General features: G+C 43.4%; 1 protein-coding gene across 22 annotated transcripts in view; it reads right to left on the reverse strand.

Annotated features, from left to right (window-relative positions):
- Positions 1 to 15944: 15944 nt before the first annotated feature.
- TNRC6B (trinucleotide repeat containing adaptor 6B) overlaps positions 15945 to 19732 on the reverse strand; it is a 243984-nt gene continuing 240196 nt past the window's right edge. For 21 of the 22 annotated variants that reach the window (XM_072843852.1, XM_072843848.1, XM_072843859.1 and 18 more), the window contains 2 exons: positions 17695 to 17834; positions 16021 to 16748 (listed from right to left, as the gene is read on the reverse strand). In XM_072843852.1, the coding sequence (XP_072699953.1) occupies positions 16361 to 16748; positions 17695 to 17834 (528 nt within the window). In that variant the 3' untranslated portion in view covers positions 16021 to 16360. Of the gene's footprint in view, positions 16749 to 17694; positions 17835 to 19732 lie in introns of all 22 variants that reach the window. The other variant, XM_072843849.1, reaches the window with a different exon arrangement.

Consider the following 19732-nt stretch of genomic DNA (forward strand, 5'->3'; position numbering starts at 1 on the left):
GGGAGATGAATGATAAGGAATAAACAAGATAATTTTAGAAAGTGATAAGTTCTTGGAAGAAAATACAGCAGGACAAGAACATAGAGTAACGAAGGGTGGGGATGAGGGGTAGTGACAGCTGTTTTTTTTTAAACGTTTATTTATTTAGGTAATCTCGACACCCAATGTGAGGCTCAAACTTATGACGCCAAGGTCAAGAGTTGCTTGCTCCTCTGACTGAGCCAGCTGGGCATCCCCCAGGGACAGCTATTTTTTTTTTTTAAGATTTTATTTATTCATGAGAGACACAGAAAGAGACAGTGATATAGGCAGAGGGAGAAGCAGGCTCCCCTTAGGGAGCCCGATGTGGGACTTCATCCGAGGTCCCCAGGATCACGCCCCTGAGCCGAAGGCAGACATTCAACACTGCACTACCCAGGTGTCCCGACAGATATTTTTGATAGGATAAGCAGGTTAAGACCTCACATTTGACCAGAGGCCACACAATGATGCAGGGACAAGCACATTCCAGGCAATGGAAAAATAAATACGATGCCTTGAGGTGGGCATGAGTTTGGTGTGATCGAGAGAAAGGAAAGGTAACGGGTAGTGTAAGGTTGAGATTGAGAGAATCATAGGGAACGAGACGGACTACTGGGTTTGTGGACCATGGTATAGAGTTTGAATTTTAATTTTAAGGAGAAAGCCCTGGAGGATAGTGACATGAACAAACAGAGAAGTCTGGGGTAGCCTTGAGAGGAGGATGGCAGATGGCCAGGAGCCTCCTGCAGTGGTGGCTTGACCCAAGCTGGCTGTGGGGACATGTGAACCGTGTGGGGACATATGTTTAACACACAGCTGAAGGGCTTCCTGGCAGCTGTGGGTTTGAACCATTAGGTGAATGGTGGTGCCATTTACTGAGATGGCTGAGACTGGGGGAAGCGGATTTGATGAGGGAGGTGCAATCAGACTTGGAAGTAGACAGGCAGTGAGTCAGTTGGATAGACAGGACATCAGAAGGGCCAGGATTAGAAACAGAATTTGGGCAGGATGGGGATGGGTGTTGTATTTTATTATTCTTTTTTAAATAAAGATTTATTTATTTATTCATGAGAGACACACAGAGAGAGAGGGGGGCAGAGACACAGGCAGAGGGAGAAGCAGGCTCCATTCAGGGAGCCTAACATGGGACTCGATCCTGGGTCCCCAAGATCATGCCTGGGCTGAAGGTGGCACTAAACCACTGAGCCACCCAGGCTGCCCAGGTGTTGTATTTTAAAACACAGGGCTGGTTGAACTCCTCTAGGAGGAGTAATGTGACTAGAAAGCAAAGTTTAGGACTGGGCCCTAGCCCAGTAGCACTCCAAAATTTAAAATTTGGAGCTCAGTCAGAAAAAAAGGAAACCTAGAGAGGCAGCCAGTGAGGAGGAAACCACCTAGGGTTTTGGCACAGAGAAAAAGGCGGGGCCTGGGGTTGAGTACTGACGAAATCCAACATTTCCTGGCCAAGGCGAAAGAGGCTGAGAGAGATGGAGGAATTAAAGGAACACGTTAGAGCACAGAAGGAATTCCAGAAGCTGTGGCGTCAAGAGATAAGTGGCCATGTCTACCAATAAGGAGGTTGTTAGTGGCCTTTGGGGAATGATAGAGACAGAGACCCAGGAAGGGGAGGAGACAAAGTTTCTCGAGAAGAAAAATGGGATGGCAGCCAGTGGGGTAGGGGCCGGAAGGGGGAGGGTTGCCCAGGAGGGTGCCTACAATGGTGTGGACTTGATTGAGCATGCCGAATGGCCAGGGCTCCCAGCTGAACATGTAAAGAGAGAATAGATGATGGAGGATTAAATGTACCCAAGGGGGTTGGAAGGGAAAGTGTCCCAAATGCTGGAGGAGGCAAGAATTTAGGGGATTTTTCTGACACTTCTCATTTTCTTCCTCCATGCATTAGGATGCTGGCTGCATAGCATCAAGGTGTCATTGCTGGTTGGGTATAGATCGACAGTCCTCATTTGTCCCATTGTGACTTTTTTCTGGGCAATGCTGCTCTTGGGTACTGGCAGAAAAGACAGAGTAGGGTTTCCAAAGTGGGGATTTTGTCACAGGGTTGTCAAAACAGGAGCAGCAAAGGAATTTAGAAGTGTTAGCAACCATGTTGATGAAATTATGTGCTATAAAATCTAACCTGGATTAGGAAGGGGGAAAGAAGAAGAGACCCAATGGGTCAGAATAAAGCCAAGAGGCCAGTGTCCTGGAGTGGCTGTTGAGTTTTAAAACACAAGTGGAGGGATCCCTGGGTGGCGCAGCGGTTTGGCGCCTGCCTTTGGCCCAGGGCACGATCCTGGAGACCCGGGATCGAATCCCACGTCGGGCTCCCGGTGCATGGAGCCTGCTTCTCCCTCTGCCTGTGTCTCTGCCTCATTCTCTCTCTCTCTCTGTGACTATCACAAATAAATAAAAAATTAAAAAAAAATTTAAAAAAAATTAAAAAAATAAAACACAAGTGGAGAGGGAATCAGTTGGGAGGACAGGAGGGTAAGGTCAAAGATGCTGAAATTGGTGATTCTGGAGGGGAGCAATTTGCGGTGACTATAGGAGTGTGTGGCTGGGGTGGCCTGGAGGAAGGAATGTAGAAGCCTGGGTGTTAAGGCAGGTTTTCCATATGGACACTTGCTTGGAGTCACATAAGGTGATGGCAGGGCACGCAGGCGTGAGGAAGGCTGAGTCAGATGCTGAAGTCTTAACCACTGCCTTTCGTTCTACAACTTCCCTCGCCCTCCCTTAGCCATCTATGTATTTCTAAAATACCCCCAATTTAAAATAAAGTCCTCGGTGATACAGGTTTTCAGAGTTTCTGCAAGGGTCTCTATTCCTCAGAAATAGCACTTGCTTGGAACAGGCAGGCCCTTGAGGTGATCTCGAGTATCTAGTTCACCTCACACTCCCAGCATTGCTGTATTTTAGGATACAAGAATCAGATGGTATATGGCCAACCATTCTCTACAACAGATTTTGCTTAAGAATGTTTTCTCAGAAACCCAGGTGCTTTTCAGCAAAGGGCGTGCTGGCACAGTAACTTTTGGATCCTACCTGGGTTCCCTATTATGGTTTCACCAGCGATGGAGACAAGTTTAATTTCAAGAGTGAATGTAAGCAGCACGCATAGAGTGGCGCCCCGCTTATAGTAAGCAATCAACCCGTGGTCCCTATCATTAGCTAATTAAATTCTCCTGAGCTGGTTTCCTCATGAAATGGGTTCGCTGCCACCTGGCCCAGCATTTCTGAGAATCCAGACGACAGTATCTGAGAATTAGGAAATGTTCGTTTCTTTTTGTTCCTCCCCTTTGCCATTCTAGAGGTGCTTCACGGCCATGTCTAACAAGTCTCTGTGTTGGCAGCTAAGCATATATACGAGGCTGCTGGGATGGGGGGAACCTCCTCAGCCGGGTGGCAGCCAGGTGAGCATGGTGGGGTGCAGCGTGCGGGGGTTTTCGTAAACAGCAGGTTTCCGGAAACTGGCTGGTTCTCGGCCCTGGGTGCAGCACAGCCTCCGCCAGGCACTTTTCTCCGCTCTCCTGGCTCTCACTCCACAGGCAGGTAGGAATTAAGACAACAACAAGAAGTAGGAGAAGATCAGTTTCTTCTAGAGACTGTGGCCCTTGCTGTGGGCAGGCAGCCAGGAGTACGCACCCACTGCCGACCAGCCAACCTGGCCACCCCAACGGCAAAAACCTCACAGGGCAAGACAGGACGGAGGCCCAATTTCAGGGGCTGAATTTCGGGGAGCTTCCGTGTGTGGAGCAGGGAGGGAGAGAAAAGGAGAAACAAAGTGTAAACCTCCAACAAACAACAAATGGAATCAGCAGAGTAAAACAGGAAACCACAATCGATGCTTAGCAGCCAAACACATTTATTAGTCTTTTTTCTTTTTTGTTTTTTTTTTTCCAGGAACCCAAAAATATTTTGTAGTTATAATGTAAGCAACTGAGTTGCACATAATACAATCATATCTTTCCAAAATAAAATAAAATAAAAAACTAAACAAAACAAAAATAAGCTGTTTAAAAGCCCAAAAAAACCCTTCAGAAACTCTTATATATGCATTACATTATCTCTCAGTTTTAATGAAATGACGGCGACTTAGTTCCTCAGTACGCAACCTGTCACAATCCAATAAACACCACCCTTTATTTTTTTTTTTGTTGGTTTTTGAGTTTTTTTTTTTTTTTCTTAAATCCAGCATGAGAAATACAGTACCTGCTATGGCGAAAAATACACATAAAATGCAACTTTTCAGCTTATTTGTACATTAGTAGAGTTTAACATTTTATTGTTTGTTTTTTCTTTAAGTGAACCAGTGATTTTAAGTACCACTATACTAAAAAAAAAGTAAAATAAAAGAGAAAAGGGGGGCCCAGCCTGCCATGCAAGTGCACCTCTAAAGTGCCTAGTTTCTGTGTCCATGTAAAACCAGTAATATGAAGAGCAATTTCAACACATGGGAGTTTGATTAAACCTCTATGGTTAAGGAAACACACACAAAAGACAATGCCATATCCTCCCTTTTCTCCCCTCAAACTTCCTTGTATCCCAGCATCCACTCCCTCTGTTGCCCACCCGAAGAGAGAAAAGAAAGCCACCAAAGTAACATTGTAAAAGCTATTTCAAGTATAAGAAAAACAAAACACTTCTAGGTAACTTGCAGAGAGCATCACTATGTGCAGCTATGTAGTCAGGTTGATAGGTTCTGTTTCTGCTGAGTGTTTCAGGTGAGAGGATTTTTGCTGTACCTTCCTGTTACCTGTTTGTGTGCAAAGTTGGAAAGCTGCCTTTTAAAACTCCAGCCTCTTTCTGATGCCCTTCTCTGCGCCTTCTGTCGAAAGGGGGGGAGGAGAGAAGTGAAGGGGGGGGGCAACGCCAGTCCTTAAAATGGCACTTCTCCATCTTCCCTCCCGAGCCCCACCCCCACGTCCCCTCACTTCTCTTGTTCACCATTGGTGACCTAATCAGCTCGCTCTCACTGCAGAGATTCCCATGCTTGTTTCCTGATTTGGTAGGATATATTTTACTATGTAAACATAACCCCTAGGATTATGGAACCCAAAGCAGCATTTATATCTCCAGCTAAATGGAGACAGATAAAATAGTCCAGAAACCTCTCCTCAGGTTGCTCTTGTTGTCTGTTTTTGGTTACTTAAAACAGGGATGAAGGTGGGGGTGGGCACAGAATTAAGTTGTAGGCAAATAGTAGAGTTAGGAGTGGGCACAATTGAGCTGTTTTGTCTGCTTTTTTTTTTCCCTCCCAGAAGGATTTTTTAAAATAACCTGTTAAAAATGCTCCTGCACCTGAAATCATACAGAGGTTAAGGCCAAGGGTGCAGAATCTTGTGCACGTGTCTCTGTGAGCACATTCGTGGTGCAGGCACCATTTTTGATGACTTCTGTGAGATCACTGGACACACTTTGGTCACTGGTGTGTGCAAAGGGTGGTGGTGGGGTAGAGTCCCAGGAAAGAAGTGCAGCGATCAGCAAAAAGCCCTTTGGGAGCATAGTGGGTGCATCTAAAGGCAGGAAGAACTTACCAGGGGACCAAAGGAAGGAGTGGCCAGAAAAGGGGCCTCCAAACAAGAGAAATAAAATCCAAAGGTGGACAGCGCCCCAAATCACAAGGTGAGTGGTGAATAGGTGTGCATTGGTTCTCAAGCTTCTTCCCTTTAAAGGAAGTCGTCACTAGACAAGATCGGTGAGCTCAGACTAAAAGGACAGAGAGGGTTTATCTTTAAGATGGAGGCAGGGGATGGGGGGTGGGGGGGAAGAGGAGTTTGTGAAGAAGCTATTCAAAATGATCCATTCTGACCCTGCCTGGTGGGTAGCCAAATATGGGCAGGCAGTAGCTGACAGATCTCTACAAGCAGCATTTGTTAAACGTGATTTCCCTCTACCTAATATCAGCTTCAAGCCTCACGTAGAGAGGAATGCCTGAGGGTGCCCACTCCTTTCAGGAAGGGTTGTCTGCACATCTCAGATGAATGTCCTTCTAAGTAAGAAGTCAATACATTTCTAGAGCACAGTAAAGTGACAAGCCAATGAGTTTACGGAGCCAAACTGAAATGCCAGGGACTAATTCCCTTTGGGAACTACAGAATGCTACTCAGTTACTCAAAAAGTGACCCTGGGTGTGAAGCAAGAAAGGTTGAGAGAGCTCAAGGTTTCAGGTTAAAAAAAAAAAAAAAAGAGCAACAAAAACCACATTCTGGAGTGCCTGGAGGGGATGGGGGGATGGATCTTCTGGAAGAGAGAAATTCAGACACTCCCCACCCTGGAACTAGATCTGGAATAGATGGCATCTATTTGAAAGAGTTTAGACACTGGTCGGCTGTCACCGTGTATGAGAGGCAGAGACCATCACCCTGCAAATGCTTAATCCGCTCCCCTGACCTGTTCCTTCTCTTCTCAAGCATGAAAGATCTGAAATTTAAGATGGCTTTAATAAAAAAGGGGGGGGTATCATATTTTAGGGCTACTTTCACAGCAAAGAAAAAAATTGTAAAAGTTATCCTACTATTTACACATTCATATTTTAAAAAGGATAACCCACTGATGTCAGAAAAGGAGAGGGGAGTAAAGGGTCAACATTGCAGGGGAAATGTACCTCGAGGTATTGTTTTGTGTTAGACAGCTGAAACGTCAGGATTTTATTATTTTTTTTGTTTTTTTTTTTGTTTTTTTGTTTTTTGTTTTTTTGTCTAAAGGCAATCTAACAGATTGGAACCCTGATAAGATCGTGCCTGTACAGCCGTGCACGGGCACGAGGAGACTGTGATCAAGTCTATTACTCGTTACAGTACTGTGAACATCAACAAGAACTGCTTGCATGGAAACACTGAATATGGGCACGACAATCTCTGGCTTATGATACTGTATGTTGCAAATAATGCCTAGACCAGAGCGATGCGGGTGCCAGGATTCACCAGAGGCAAAATCAACATAGGAATTCTATGAGGACAAGGAGGAGGCTGCAGGCGGTTCCTGTGTCCAGCACCTCACTGCTCACTAGCTCTCTAGCGGAATAAACTCAAGGACGCAGAGAAATCTCTGTGTTTGGCTGAGGGGTAGTGGATGAGGAAGAGAATCCTTTTTTGCCTGCCAAGCAACAGTCCTCTTCCCCACAGAACAAGACAGTTTCCTTATAAGAAGTTCACTTAAAAGGATTAAGGGAGAAAAAGGAGAAATTAAAAGGAGCAAGGAGGAGGAGGTGTTCTGGAAATGGACAGAAAGATTACCTTTATGGTCAGCACGAATGAGGCATGGTTTCCTGAGCTTGAAAGGGTTCTGAATTCAGGAAAGGACGAGTACTTTTTCCCAGAGAACATTAGGGCCTTTGGGGGCCCCCCTGTGGCCCTGGGCTAACACTGCATGGCTAGGGTGGAGAATCCTGTACCACACCAGTTGGCAGGAACCTCAGGTCCCCCCAGGACTGCGGGAGGACTCTGGGTCCCTTTCAAACTCACTGTGCCGACTTCACTGCTTCTCACTGTCACTCCCCTTCCCCGCCAGGACATGGGGATACCATGGACACAGAAACTGTAGAACAAGGATGCAAAGCTACTTCCTTCCCCCTTTCTGCTCCCCCCCTTTTTTGCAGAATGCATAGTTACAATTCACGTTACAGAATAAAGAAGCAATGATGACCACATATGGGACCTTTATGTTTTTGAAAAAAGAAAAAAAATCCACAACCTCTTCTTAAATTCAGTATCAAAATTCACATTTGCATAATAATACATTTCAAGGCCATTAGAGAGGAATGAGAGAAGCACAGAAAGCCGCATCTCTCCTCCCTTTGTCTCCTGAATGAAGCTGAAGGAATCTTGCGGGAGGGATTGTTTTCCTCTTTGGGGAGTTCTGAGGAATTATGGAAATGGCCCTTAGCATTCACTTGCGGTTTCTTTAGAAGATAGGGCAGGGGGAGAAGAGGTGGAATTGTTTAAAACAAACACAAAAACAAATGAAGAGACACTGCAGATTTCTATGCTTAACTATAATCATTCTGAAGAAATAAAATATGATTTCAGATTTTTCTTTCTTTCTCAAACACTTCCATCTTATTCTTTCCAAAGCTTTTTCCTTGTGTGTAATACCCTGTTCACATAAACAGCAACGTGATGTGAGGGAAGTAACTGCCTTCTCAGGACACAGACTCAAGAGGGTGGAAATGCAGTGTCCCCCCCCACGCCCCCGCACACGGCAGGAGCTCGAAAACGCCTTCTTGACATGCATGAATGTGTCACAGACATCACCATATTTCAGTTCCCCAGTGCTTACAGAAAAACAAAAACTAAAACAGCCACAGCCTCACACACACACACACACACACACACAGATACACACACGAAGGAAATTAGGTACTGCAGATAGATAAATTCAACCTGCACCCTTGGATGAACCTGGGTCTCTGTCATTGTGCGCCATCACCTCTTCCTCCCTCCCGAGCCCCAGAATCTCTTCCACACAACTCTACACTGTGCAATATTGATGCTAATGAAAATTCCACGGCTGTCCCTGGGGACTGCCAGGAGACTCGCTGACTTCCCTAAAGACTACACTGACCACCTTTCGGTTTTAACCCCACTGATAGGAGAGCTTCTTCCTAAAACAGACGGTCTCTGTACTCACAAAGGCACATTCAGAAATACTACACTTAAGTAATTAATTCCTTGGACAAAATTAAAAGGTGGGAGTGGGGTAGGGGTGGTGTTTTAAACACACTTATTCCAACTTATCCCGAAATTTCTGGAAAGAAGTGTCATGCTGAATGCGTCACTTGGTGAGAAACTATGTACCTTTAAAAGGTATGTAACTTCTTGAAGGATTCCAAAGGTTTTTGCTTTGTTTTATATAAAGACCCGCCCCCCCCTTGTTCATTTTTGGCGAACACATTATTTAGGATATACTCTCTTCCTTTCCATAAAGCTCTGCCGTAAGGCTAGTCCTGCAGTAAGGCTGCTCCAGCTCACCTCCAGTGACCCCCTACAACCCAGCCCTCAGAGAACCATGCACACCTGTCAGGAGCCCAGGGGAAGGCGTGCCAGATTCCAGGGAGGTCTGGGAAAGCAGGGGAGAAGGGGAAGAAAAGCACTTCGTTTCACAATCTCTGCTACAACGATACTGTAAACTACCTTTGCAATTTTTCTTTTGCTGTTCCTTGTCAGTGGTAAAGAGGAATTACTCTTTTTTGTAAAGACGGTCTCAATGTATTGACCTTGGCTCGAGACGGCCCCGTGGCAATTGGAAAGGGGGGGACTGATAGTGTGAAAACCGAACTGAGGCACAAAGTGCTGTGGGGAGACACACTAATTCTTTTCTATTTAAAAACAGTACACTTCTTGCCTTTATCTGACCTTCCCTCTACCATGGACAAAACAAGCAAGCGTTTGTCACAACGAAGACCCCATGACAGAGTCCGGCAGAGACCCCCCTCAGTCAGGGTGGTACCATTCTTCCTGGTGTGCATAGTTTCTCCTTAAAAACAGATTAAGGTGTGTAGCTAACCAAAAAGAACTATTTAAATTCTGTGCGGCAAACACTGGCAGCTTCTGTCATTTTCATTTTTTTTTTTTAAAGTGGTGGTGGTAGGAGGTTACTACAAGAGACAGTTTAAAAACCACTCACATGTTAGAAATACTTGGTAATTCCTTCTGATTCTAGTCCGAGTGACCACACACCTAAGGATAGCAGGAATGCCCAGCCAGTGGGGAGTAGCTCTGTTTCCTGACCAGTGTATCCCCTGCCATCCTGTCAATGTTCATGGCCTTGTTTCTTTGGCGGTGCAGGCAGCAGGGAGGTATTGTGGGCAGGGTAGGGAGGGTCAGTGTTCTATTTTTATTAAGTTATTACTATGTTCATAGGTTCTTAAAGTTGATAACTATTCTAAATCTAAAGAATGTGATGCCAGTACCTCCTTTGTCAAATTCAAGGTCCAGGGAACATCGTTAACAAGTAGGGACCATCTCTGAAAATACACACACTTTTGGCACTGGCCATAAACCTACAGAGTTTATTACAGGGTATGCACTTACTCTGGAAATACAGAGGACATTCTATGTGGGTTTGTTTTTTTTTAATAGATTGATGATGTTCTTGACAACATTATGTATATTGCCCATTTCTAGAATGTGTGGATACCCTGTACTTGTAGATAAGAAAGCTAAGAGGGTGTGGTGCAACGTGCAGCAGAGGGGGAGGGCATCCTATTTTCTGAATGGGTTCTGAGGTCTACAGATTGCTAATTCACTGTAGACACACAAGCTGGAATATTTTAATCTGTACCATCACATGCAGCCCGAGCTGTACACTCACAGGAAAGAAAACTCAAGAATAAAATTTCTTTTTGCAGTAACACTAAGAAACATAGTTAATGCATAGGCATGAAGTGTGACAAAACTTGGCAAAACACTGGAGAAGAAAGTTTTTTTTTTTTTTAAACCAGCTAAAAAAATGTATCTCTACTCCTAGTAAAAGAGCTTATAGATAGCTAAAACAAAAGAAAAAAACCAAAATCTTAACAATAACCTACAAAGTGTTATATATTCAATTTGAACTCTGAGGATGGGGTATAAGAAGACCTTTTCTACATAAAGACTCAATTGTTCCCTAATCTTAGAGATGGCTATTACAGCCAAGTCTGCTGAAAACATCTTGTTTTACACTGCAGAGGAAAACAGGCTTGGCCTAAGCATTTTGCTCAGCACAGAGACATCTTCATTTTGTTTAAGAGAAGAAATGGCATAATACAAAAAAAAAAAAAAAAATTAAAAAGTACACAGCATCTTAGGTCGATATGGAATCTGGCTGTTAACTTTATAAAAACTGCCCCCCCAAAGTGGCAAAAATTCAAGTGAATATTTGCAACAAGTCAATAGCCCATGAAATGTTAGTTTCTGCTAGATATATTAATAAAAGCTCTTCCAAATTCTTAGGTAGAATTTCTTTTCCTCTTTTTTCTTTTTTTGCATATCTTAGATACCACATTCAAGCCGCAGGAACTTGGAAGAACCAACTGCTAATTTATGCTACATTCATATCAGAAGAGGTGGAAAGTTCTTAGAACAGGAGCAATATGATTAGAAAATTAAGCTGCTATAAATAAAACTGATTGAATGGCAATCAATGGATAATGTTGATTTACTGGGGGACACTGATGAAAGATTTCGGTTTGGAAGCTTAACATGCAGCACTGCTAAATTAACTTTTGTGCATGTCATAAATGGATCAAAAGATAAAGGGCTAGGTATGGAGGAATCAGAGATGCCATATGGGCCATCCATGTCTTCACAGTGTCTTCGGAGATCTGAATTTTGCTTTTTTTTTGTTTTTTGCTTTTTTGTGTGTGTGTGTGTGTGTGTGTGTGTGTGTTTGTGTGTGTTTTTTTTTTGTTTTTGTTTTTTTTTGAACACCTAAAATTAGGTCATGGCACTGGATTTCAATTGCCAATAGAGGTCTCCAGTCTGATGGAAGACCGCTCTTCCCCCATGAGTGCTTTTTCCTTTTGGCTACTCATGTGGTAGACTGAAACCAAGTTTGTGATGTTTGAAAGATGGGCACCTCCAGCCACTAGTAAAGTGTTTAAAAAAATAAAGAAAACTAGTAAAAATTGGAAAGCTCAAATTTACATGATCAAAACGTTTACAAAATAAATCTACATAATGAGAGGTGACCAGCAAACCTCTATACACATGCCAGAATGTGGTGGAAGAGAAGCCGCTCCCACTGAATTTTCTAAGTGTTATGGAAGCCACCTAACCTCTCAGCAGACATGGCTCTTGCCAAAGAATACCATGGAAAGAAAAGAGTTTTTCTTTTCCATTATATCCTCACTATATCCTGTTCTTAGGTCACTGCCAACCAATAAAGCAAAGCTTCCAGCAAGTTGATGAAAAAAAATGGGGGAGGGGTGTTGGGGGGGAAAGAGAGGAGATAAAGGACAAGAAAAACAGGAACCCCTTTCTACTGGCCCAACACAAATAGACTTTCCAAATCACTGCATGTAGTTGTCACAATGACACACCTGGAGAAGTCAGTGCACAGTAATGAGGGCAGGAACACAAGGAAAGATCTTGGCATTCCACATTATCGAGACATGAAAGCATATTTAACTTCCTTGATTTCTGTTTATTTATTTTAAATTTAGCCCACTGCCTTTGGGGCCTTGTCCAGAACCACTCCGATTTCCTTAATGGGCGTCTGAATGTCTGTGGAGTGACTGGACCACATGCGCATACACACAAGCTCTCCGTGCTTAGGATGTCTGGGTGTATGTACGAAGGCACTAAAGCGGTTTTAGAGAAATTGCAGGCAGCAACCCCACCCACTCCCTTTACCTGTCAAGCTGGAGTTTCTTTCCCACTGGGAAGCTTAGATGTTTAAAAGAAGCTATGGTCATGCTTGGGAATTCTGACCCCTGGCCCCAGGAGGGAATACAAAAGGAGAATTTGACATCACATCACGAAAAACTGAGAGGAAATACTCCACATCTCCAGCTGAGGGATGGGGATAATTAAGCAGCAGATCTTCAAAACAGCAATTAAAATGAGCACAACAGTAGCTGGGAGCTAAAAAAGTAAAATCACTTGTTCCTTATTAGATTCTTATTTTCTCCTCCTCCCATAACAAGCGGGGAGGTAAGACACACATTCTTCATTAATAGAACAGTCCATAGATATTTTCCTCTAGTAATGCCTATATTTAAAATTTGTTCCAAAAATTAACCTATATTTCCTAGCTCTTTACATAGATTCTCAGCAATCCAACCGTACTACTTTACAGATTAGAGTTTTTTTTTTCCCTAAGTTGTTCTTTCTTTTGTTGCTGGGGTTCAAGGGACAGGGAGAAGGGTTCCCTTAAAAAAAAAAAAAAAAACAATCGTTAGGGGAGATGTCAGTTCAATCTTAAATGGAAAGGAACAAAGTGATGGCATTCCCATTTATACAAACCAAACACTCCCACTAAATGACACACAATTTCAAATAAATCCGTGATAAAGCTCTTAGAAAGCTAATCCTTCTCCCATATTTTTTAAGATAACGAATTGACCTGTTGCTGCTAAATTGATAATTTTTAAAAAATATTTCTTTCTATGTGTTTTTAAAATGTGTGATCCCCAGTATGACAATGTTTGGAGACTTTTCTTTTTACATTTTTTTTAAGTAAAAATTGTTTAAACTTTTTGAAGTTTCAGGAACTTGTAAAAGTTTATTAACAGGAAAGAAACAGCCGTCTATCTAGGATAAGATACGGTTAAATAAACCATCTTCAAAAAACTCGCTTCCTACCCTAGAATTCCTGAGAATGCTTGCAAATTTTAAAGCAGGAAAATAAATGTTAAAAACAAAAACAAAAAACACTGTTAAATGCTCCCAGAGTTAGTCTTCATCTAAAATATATATTTATATGTATATATATACGCACTTTTTGGTCTTTTTTTTAAGTTTTTAATTTTTTTCCCTTTAAGCTTAAGATGGAAGAACATTTGAGCTTCTCATGTTTATTTTTACATATTTCAAATCCCTCATTATGTCTTGTAAACAAGAGGGGCTCTAGCACCCGGCTTTCACCGTAGTATCGTAAGGAACTCAACTAACCCATAGTGCAGGCCAAGGAACCAGCAGGCAGGAGGAGGGAAGGGGGACAGGACTCGGCAGGGAACCATGGCAGTGGACAGGGTCGCCACGGGCTCGTGGGAGCCTCGGGACTTGCTCCTGGCCCAGGGCCACTAAGATTTCGCCTTCTGTAGATGGCTGAACACAGCTGCTCTCCACCTGGACATCACCACACACCACAGGGTTTTGCTCCGCACACAGAGAGCAGGCGGAAGGGGGCTGGAAGGCGACGTTTTGTACATGGGCAGAGGTGGAAGGGACATGGTGGTGGTGATGAAAACTGGAGAGCAGGAAGAGGGCACACTTAGTTTTCTACAAGGCATCCAATGGGACCGAACCATGCTGGAGACTCCAGTTTGACCACCTCCCCACATAGGGTGCATAAAGACTTCCATGAGCAAATGCTCACTTGAATTATGCATGTCAATCTCTTTTGAGGCTAGGTTTATAATCAACAAGGTAAGCCGGAGGACTACAGAATTCCCATTCTTTGTCTCATAAAACCACTTAAATGCAAATAATTCGTTTTTGCCTTTTCCTAGACACACCCACCCACCTACGCACAGACACAAGCTACAAGTCAAATACATTAGGCATTGTTGTATCCTTCACTGAAGATGCTAAAGAAAGAAAAACTCCCTTGTCCTCACTAGCAGCAAGTTACAGAGGACAGTAGAGGTCTGCTCCCACCAAGGGTTGGAATGGGCAGGTATTTGCTGGTACAGAATGTCGGCACTTTATGTTAAACAGTATAATGCAGACTGGGATGTCCACACAAGTGCTAGCACATTACCGGCATACGTTCCCCTCCCCCCCACCCCGCCCGCCCCGCCAGCCATCTGCTTTGTATAAAGGTGTACCCCCTTCGGGTCTGCTAGAACTCTTCACAAAAAGCAGTTTGATACATGTTGATTTCCAACATAAGTACATACATGTTGGTGATAACTGTGGATTAAAAGTTGCCCCCTATTCGGCCCAGAGTACTACTACATTGATGCTTTAAAAAAAAAAAAAAGTCTTTAAATACGGAAATAAAAAAAGCAACATTACAAGGAAAAAAAAAAAAGAGGTCAAAACCAAAAAAAGGTGCAATACTTAAAAAGTCTTTGCTAAGTTATACCTGCCTAAGCAAAACCACATACACAGGAAATACACAACACAGAGAAACAAAAGGAAACGCTTGAAGTACACACTGGTTTAAGAACATTCGTTAAGTAAACGTTTCTGTCAGTGATGGCCTGGTGCTGTAACACGCCACGGCCTGGCACAGGTAACGCTCAGCAAGAGAGGAGCAGAGAGGGAGTAGCTGCAGGTGCTTTCAGGAGGCTGCTCACAACATATTTGTTTCCGTTTTCATAAAATGAAAAAAGAGAACCAATGGAAATATTTAATTCAGCATCACCTGACTTTCTGATGAATTCCTCATACTTGATTACACAAGAAAGGGGGAACATGGTTTTTCTGCTTTTGAGACATCATGTCAGTAAACACTCTCTTATATCATCTGTTCCCATTCAAACTAACGAAAGAAAAGGCCTGCTGAAAACTTAACAGATATTCAGATGTGCCTGGTGGCCACTTACTTTAAAAAACAGAAATAAATAAACACACAGTTGCCCCGAGAGGTACCTCCTGCTCTCCTACTTTTTTGGACTTGGCAGTGCTCTGCTCTACTGCTAGGTCAAAAGAAAAGCAAGAGAAAACTCACTCAGGCTAATTTGCAAATGTAAAGGAGCTCCCTCCTTAAATCATTAAAAAGCACTCTGTTCACCTTAATGCAGTCCAACGGAGTTGCTTTCATAAGCAGTGGCTCCCCGTGCTTGTGTGTTCTCATAGTTAAAAAAAAATAAAAATAAAAAAATAAAAAGCAGATGGCCGGCCAGCCAGCCTGCAGACTGTCAGCAATGCAGCTTTCTGAGAGATCCGGGGGGGGGGTGGGGGGGTGGGGGGGTGGGGGGGGTGGGGGGGGGAGGTGGGGGGGGTGGGCAGGACGAGGAAGTGGAGGAGGAGGAGGAAGAGGACATGGGCACGCACACACAGAGACAGAGAGAAGGATGCACGCGAATGCACATGAACACACGTGCACACACATACCAGAACGAGCATGCCTGGGCAGTTACATGTGCCAGAACACACTGGTTATTTATCAACCAGCCAATCACAAATTTTTACCTTTTTTTTTTTAGGTTTTTTGTGTTTTTGTTTTTAAAGTGAGGCTCCGTCAAGTCTCCCCCCCCCACCCCAACAATTCTTTTGAATTCCCCTCCCTCCCAAACGTGGTAGACCTAAGGACGGAAACACACCCAGTGCAAACAAAGTTAAAAAGCTATTTTTTTTCAGTATATATGTTTCTTAGCAACAACTTCCATATAACATGAAAAAAGTGAAAAACTAGAAACTAATTTTTTTAATTTTTTTGTGTTTAAATTTAAATGGTATGTGTACTTGCTTCACATTGTCTTTCTAGGTTGGCGTTCATGATTCAAGTATTTCAAGAGTGATATGTTCTCTTTTTGGATTCATATTCCAAACGAAAAAACTGAAGTTATAAGGGAGGCAACTATGTGCTCAGACAGTCTGTCAATGACCCACCTTTTTTTTCTCTCTCCGTTTTCTTTTTTCCTTTTAAAAATGTATTTATTGCAAGTTGAAAAAAAAAACGAAAAGGTCAAGTTAGTGCTGCTGCTGTTCCAAAAAAGGTCACGAGGTCAGAGTTGAAAGTTCTAAGTTCAGATTGAATCCGACCCTCCTCCCAGAAGGTCACCAGGTAGTAAGGGAGCAGGGCTGCCCATCCTATGGGGATCTTCCACAGCTGGGACTCCCCACAAGCTAGAAGAATAGTTTGGGGGCCCCCACAACGAAGCGCCAGCAAGATCGGCCCCGCTGCTGCCACCAGCACTGCTGCTCCATTGCCCGAGCCCTGTGGACCCACCAAAAAGATTCAAAGCAGGTCCGACGGGATCTGACTGGGTCTGGCCGGTCTCCAGCGACTGCCAACCTGCGGCGGGTGCACTTGGGGTTGCTGCAGGTGTAGGGGGCTGAGCTTGTGCCAGAAAGCGGCTAACTTCATCATCGGTGGCAAACTCAGCCAGGATGGTAGTGTTTCCCAACACACACCTAGAAAAAAGGGGAGGGAAAGAGCTATGGATTTGAGGGAAATCCTAAAGCACCCAGTAGGACTGAGGATTTTGAGTCCTCGATATTCAAAGTATGTTCCTTTGACTAGCAGCTTCCACATCTCCTGGAAGCTTTGCAGAATGCAGAATCACAGGTCCCACCCCAGGCCTACAGGATCAAAACCTGCATTTAACTGGACCAGGTGATTGAGGAGTACTGTTTTAAAGCAATAAGGTATCACCAAATCTCAAGATATCCAAAGACTACTAGAGGGTACCATGCATGGATTAACTTTTTGGTATATGGAATTTGTATGTTGAAAAAAATGTCACCTCTCTTTTCCCCCATGGGAGGTGAAAGGTAACACCGCAAGCATCAAAGTGACCCAGCTTTAGACATCTGGAGGTGCCGTGGCTCTGTCTCAGGGTCGGGCTTATTGCCTGAGCCTCCCTACTGCTTGCTCGCTCTGTTTGTAGCTTTCTGCTGTTGCATCTGCTGGCTCCCAGTTTGATAGCAGCTGGGAGAGGGGATGGTCAAAGTGTGATCCAGTCCCACCTACATTAGACAAAACCACTGCTACCCACCAAGACCACAGTGTTCCACCTTTACCAACAAAGAAGCCGAAGTAAGTTGATAGATTCTATTACAAAAAGTGACAGCGCTTGCAATGTTTCACATTCTCATAAATACTGGCTTTCTTTTATGGTACTTAAAAATTTAACTCACTGCTTCACTACTTCATAAATTCTTACTTTTGGAACTCTGATTATTGGCCTATGAGATACACAGGACAATCCATACTTAGATAAGGAGAAAAGATTGGTCACCTTAGTACTGCTTATGCCACGATGCTATTTTTGAGCATGTTCTTGTGTATCTCTGTTTAATGGAGCACGTAGCAGAATACTCACCTGTTTGTCTCAGTGAGCGTAGGATGGGTACTCACATGTGCAGTGCAGTTTGGGCCTTGGCCGCCTCCTGTTTGGTGCTGTATCGGATCAGGGCAGTGCCCTGGGTTAGGTTCAGATGGAATGTCAGCAGTGGGCCATGCTGCATGCAGATGGTTCTCAACGTTGACCCATCAATCTAAGGAGAAATGACATTCATGAGATTAAAATCTGGAGGTGGGGTGTGAGAGGAACTCAAGCGGCCTTTCTTACAAATGAGGAGAAGGACTTCTGGTTTGTAAACAACAGTATCTGCACTAAATGAGGTTTGGAGAAAGGAAGGGAGAACTCAAAGCAGGATAGAGTGGAATGAGCAGGGGTCTTAAAAGCAAATTTTAAGATATTCAAAGTACTGGGCTGAGATCTAATGTGCAAATAAAACAGTCTGGGGCAGCCTAGGTAGCTCAGTGGGTTCAGTGCCGCCTTCGGCTCGGGGTGTGATCCTGATGACCCGGGACTGAGTCCTGTGTCGGGCTCCCTGCATGGGGCCTGCTTCTCCCTCTGCCTGTGTCTCTACCTCTCTTTCTCTGTGTGTCTCCTGTGAATAAATAAATAAAATCTTTAAAAATAATAATAATAAAATAAAACAGTCTGTAAAAACACAGCTCAAGACATAAACGATTCAACCTGTGGTCTCCTTTCCTTAAGAGGTAAACAAGTGAATATGTGTTGATTTGTTAGAGACTTTAGAAAGCAGAAATAGTATGGCACCTGAATAAGAACTTAAGAGAACATGCCAAATTCTCAGCATCATCACTAATATAGTATCTTTACTCCCCCAGTTAATAATTTCATAGACAGCTAAAGAGGAAGACACACACAAGAAAAGCACTGCTAACCACACCTGATGGTTCAGGATGCTGCTGGCTGACCTAGTTCATAGACTACACTGGTGTCCTCAAGACACTGGTGTCCTCAATGACCTCCCACATTGGCCATCTCAGGGTAAGACTTTCTGCCTACTTCTCTGAGAACTCTGTTGCTCTCAGCCTCATCGTAGTCAGATTCCCATGTTCAGTGATTTGAGGTATTGCCCAGGACTTGGATGAACAAATCTGCTTATTCACTCTGATCAATTTGTTTGTATTGAGATCTTAACTAGGTTGAAAATAGGCTGCTCAGTTAAAAATTCATTTCTTTGCTACTGGAACAGCCTTCAAAAATTGTGCTACTGGCGGAGGCAGTAGACATATTGTGTTGTTTCACCATGGAAACTCTGCAAAATGGAAACCAGCAGGTTCACATAATTTTTTTACAGAAAATGATAATCAACTATATGAAGATGGTCGAGTACACCACACGTGACCTTTCAGCATTGATGCCCTCTAAACAGATTTTAGGTGATGAAAGTAAATTTAACCAGGTTCCAAAGATTTGCCCTATAACCTTCTATGAAGTTATGACTGAGATTAGTCTGTTAGGTAGTTTTGAGCTTCAAAATTAATCAGGTATTTCTAATACAAATGCAGCCAACCCCTTGATTCATTTTACACATATATACACATGTACTCATTATTTTTCATAGGATAAAACAGAAGTGAACAGCTGGTTAGCTTGTCCAGGTTTCTTTCAACACAGTATCCCTTACTGTCTCTCTCATCCCAACTTTGTATCCACCATACTATGTAACAACTTTTGAAATGTCATATTCTGGGGCACCTGGGTGGCTTAGTTGGTTAAATGTCTGCCTTTGGCTCAGGTCATGATCTCAGGGTCCTGGGATCTGGCCCTATGTTGGGCTCCCTACTTAGTGGGGAAGTCTGCTTCTCCCTCTCCCTTTGCCCTCTGCTCCTACTTGTGCTTTCTCAACTAAATAAATAAAAATCTTAAAAAAAAAGAATATTGTCATATTCTAATGAGGCATAAACAGTTATGAAAATGGTCATATAAAATCTTCATACTTCGGTCATTTATTAGCTAAAAAAGAACAACTGGGGCTTTTTGCTGAGTTGATATGGATATTAAGAGCCAACCCAGACTCTTCCTCATGTTAACTGTATTTATTAAACTGCCTTTGTCAATATGTACCCTGAAATA

This window comes from Canis lupus, chromosome 11, assembly GCF_048164855.1.
Source record: "Canis lupus baileyi chromosome 11, mCanLup2.hap1, whole genome shotgun sequence".
Lineage (NCBI taxonomy): Eukaryota > Metazoa > Chordata > Mammalia > Carnivora > Canidae > Canis > Canis lupus.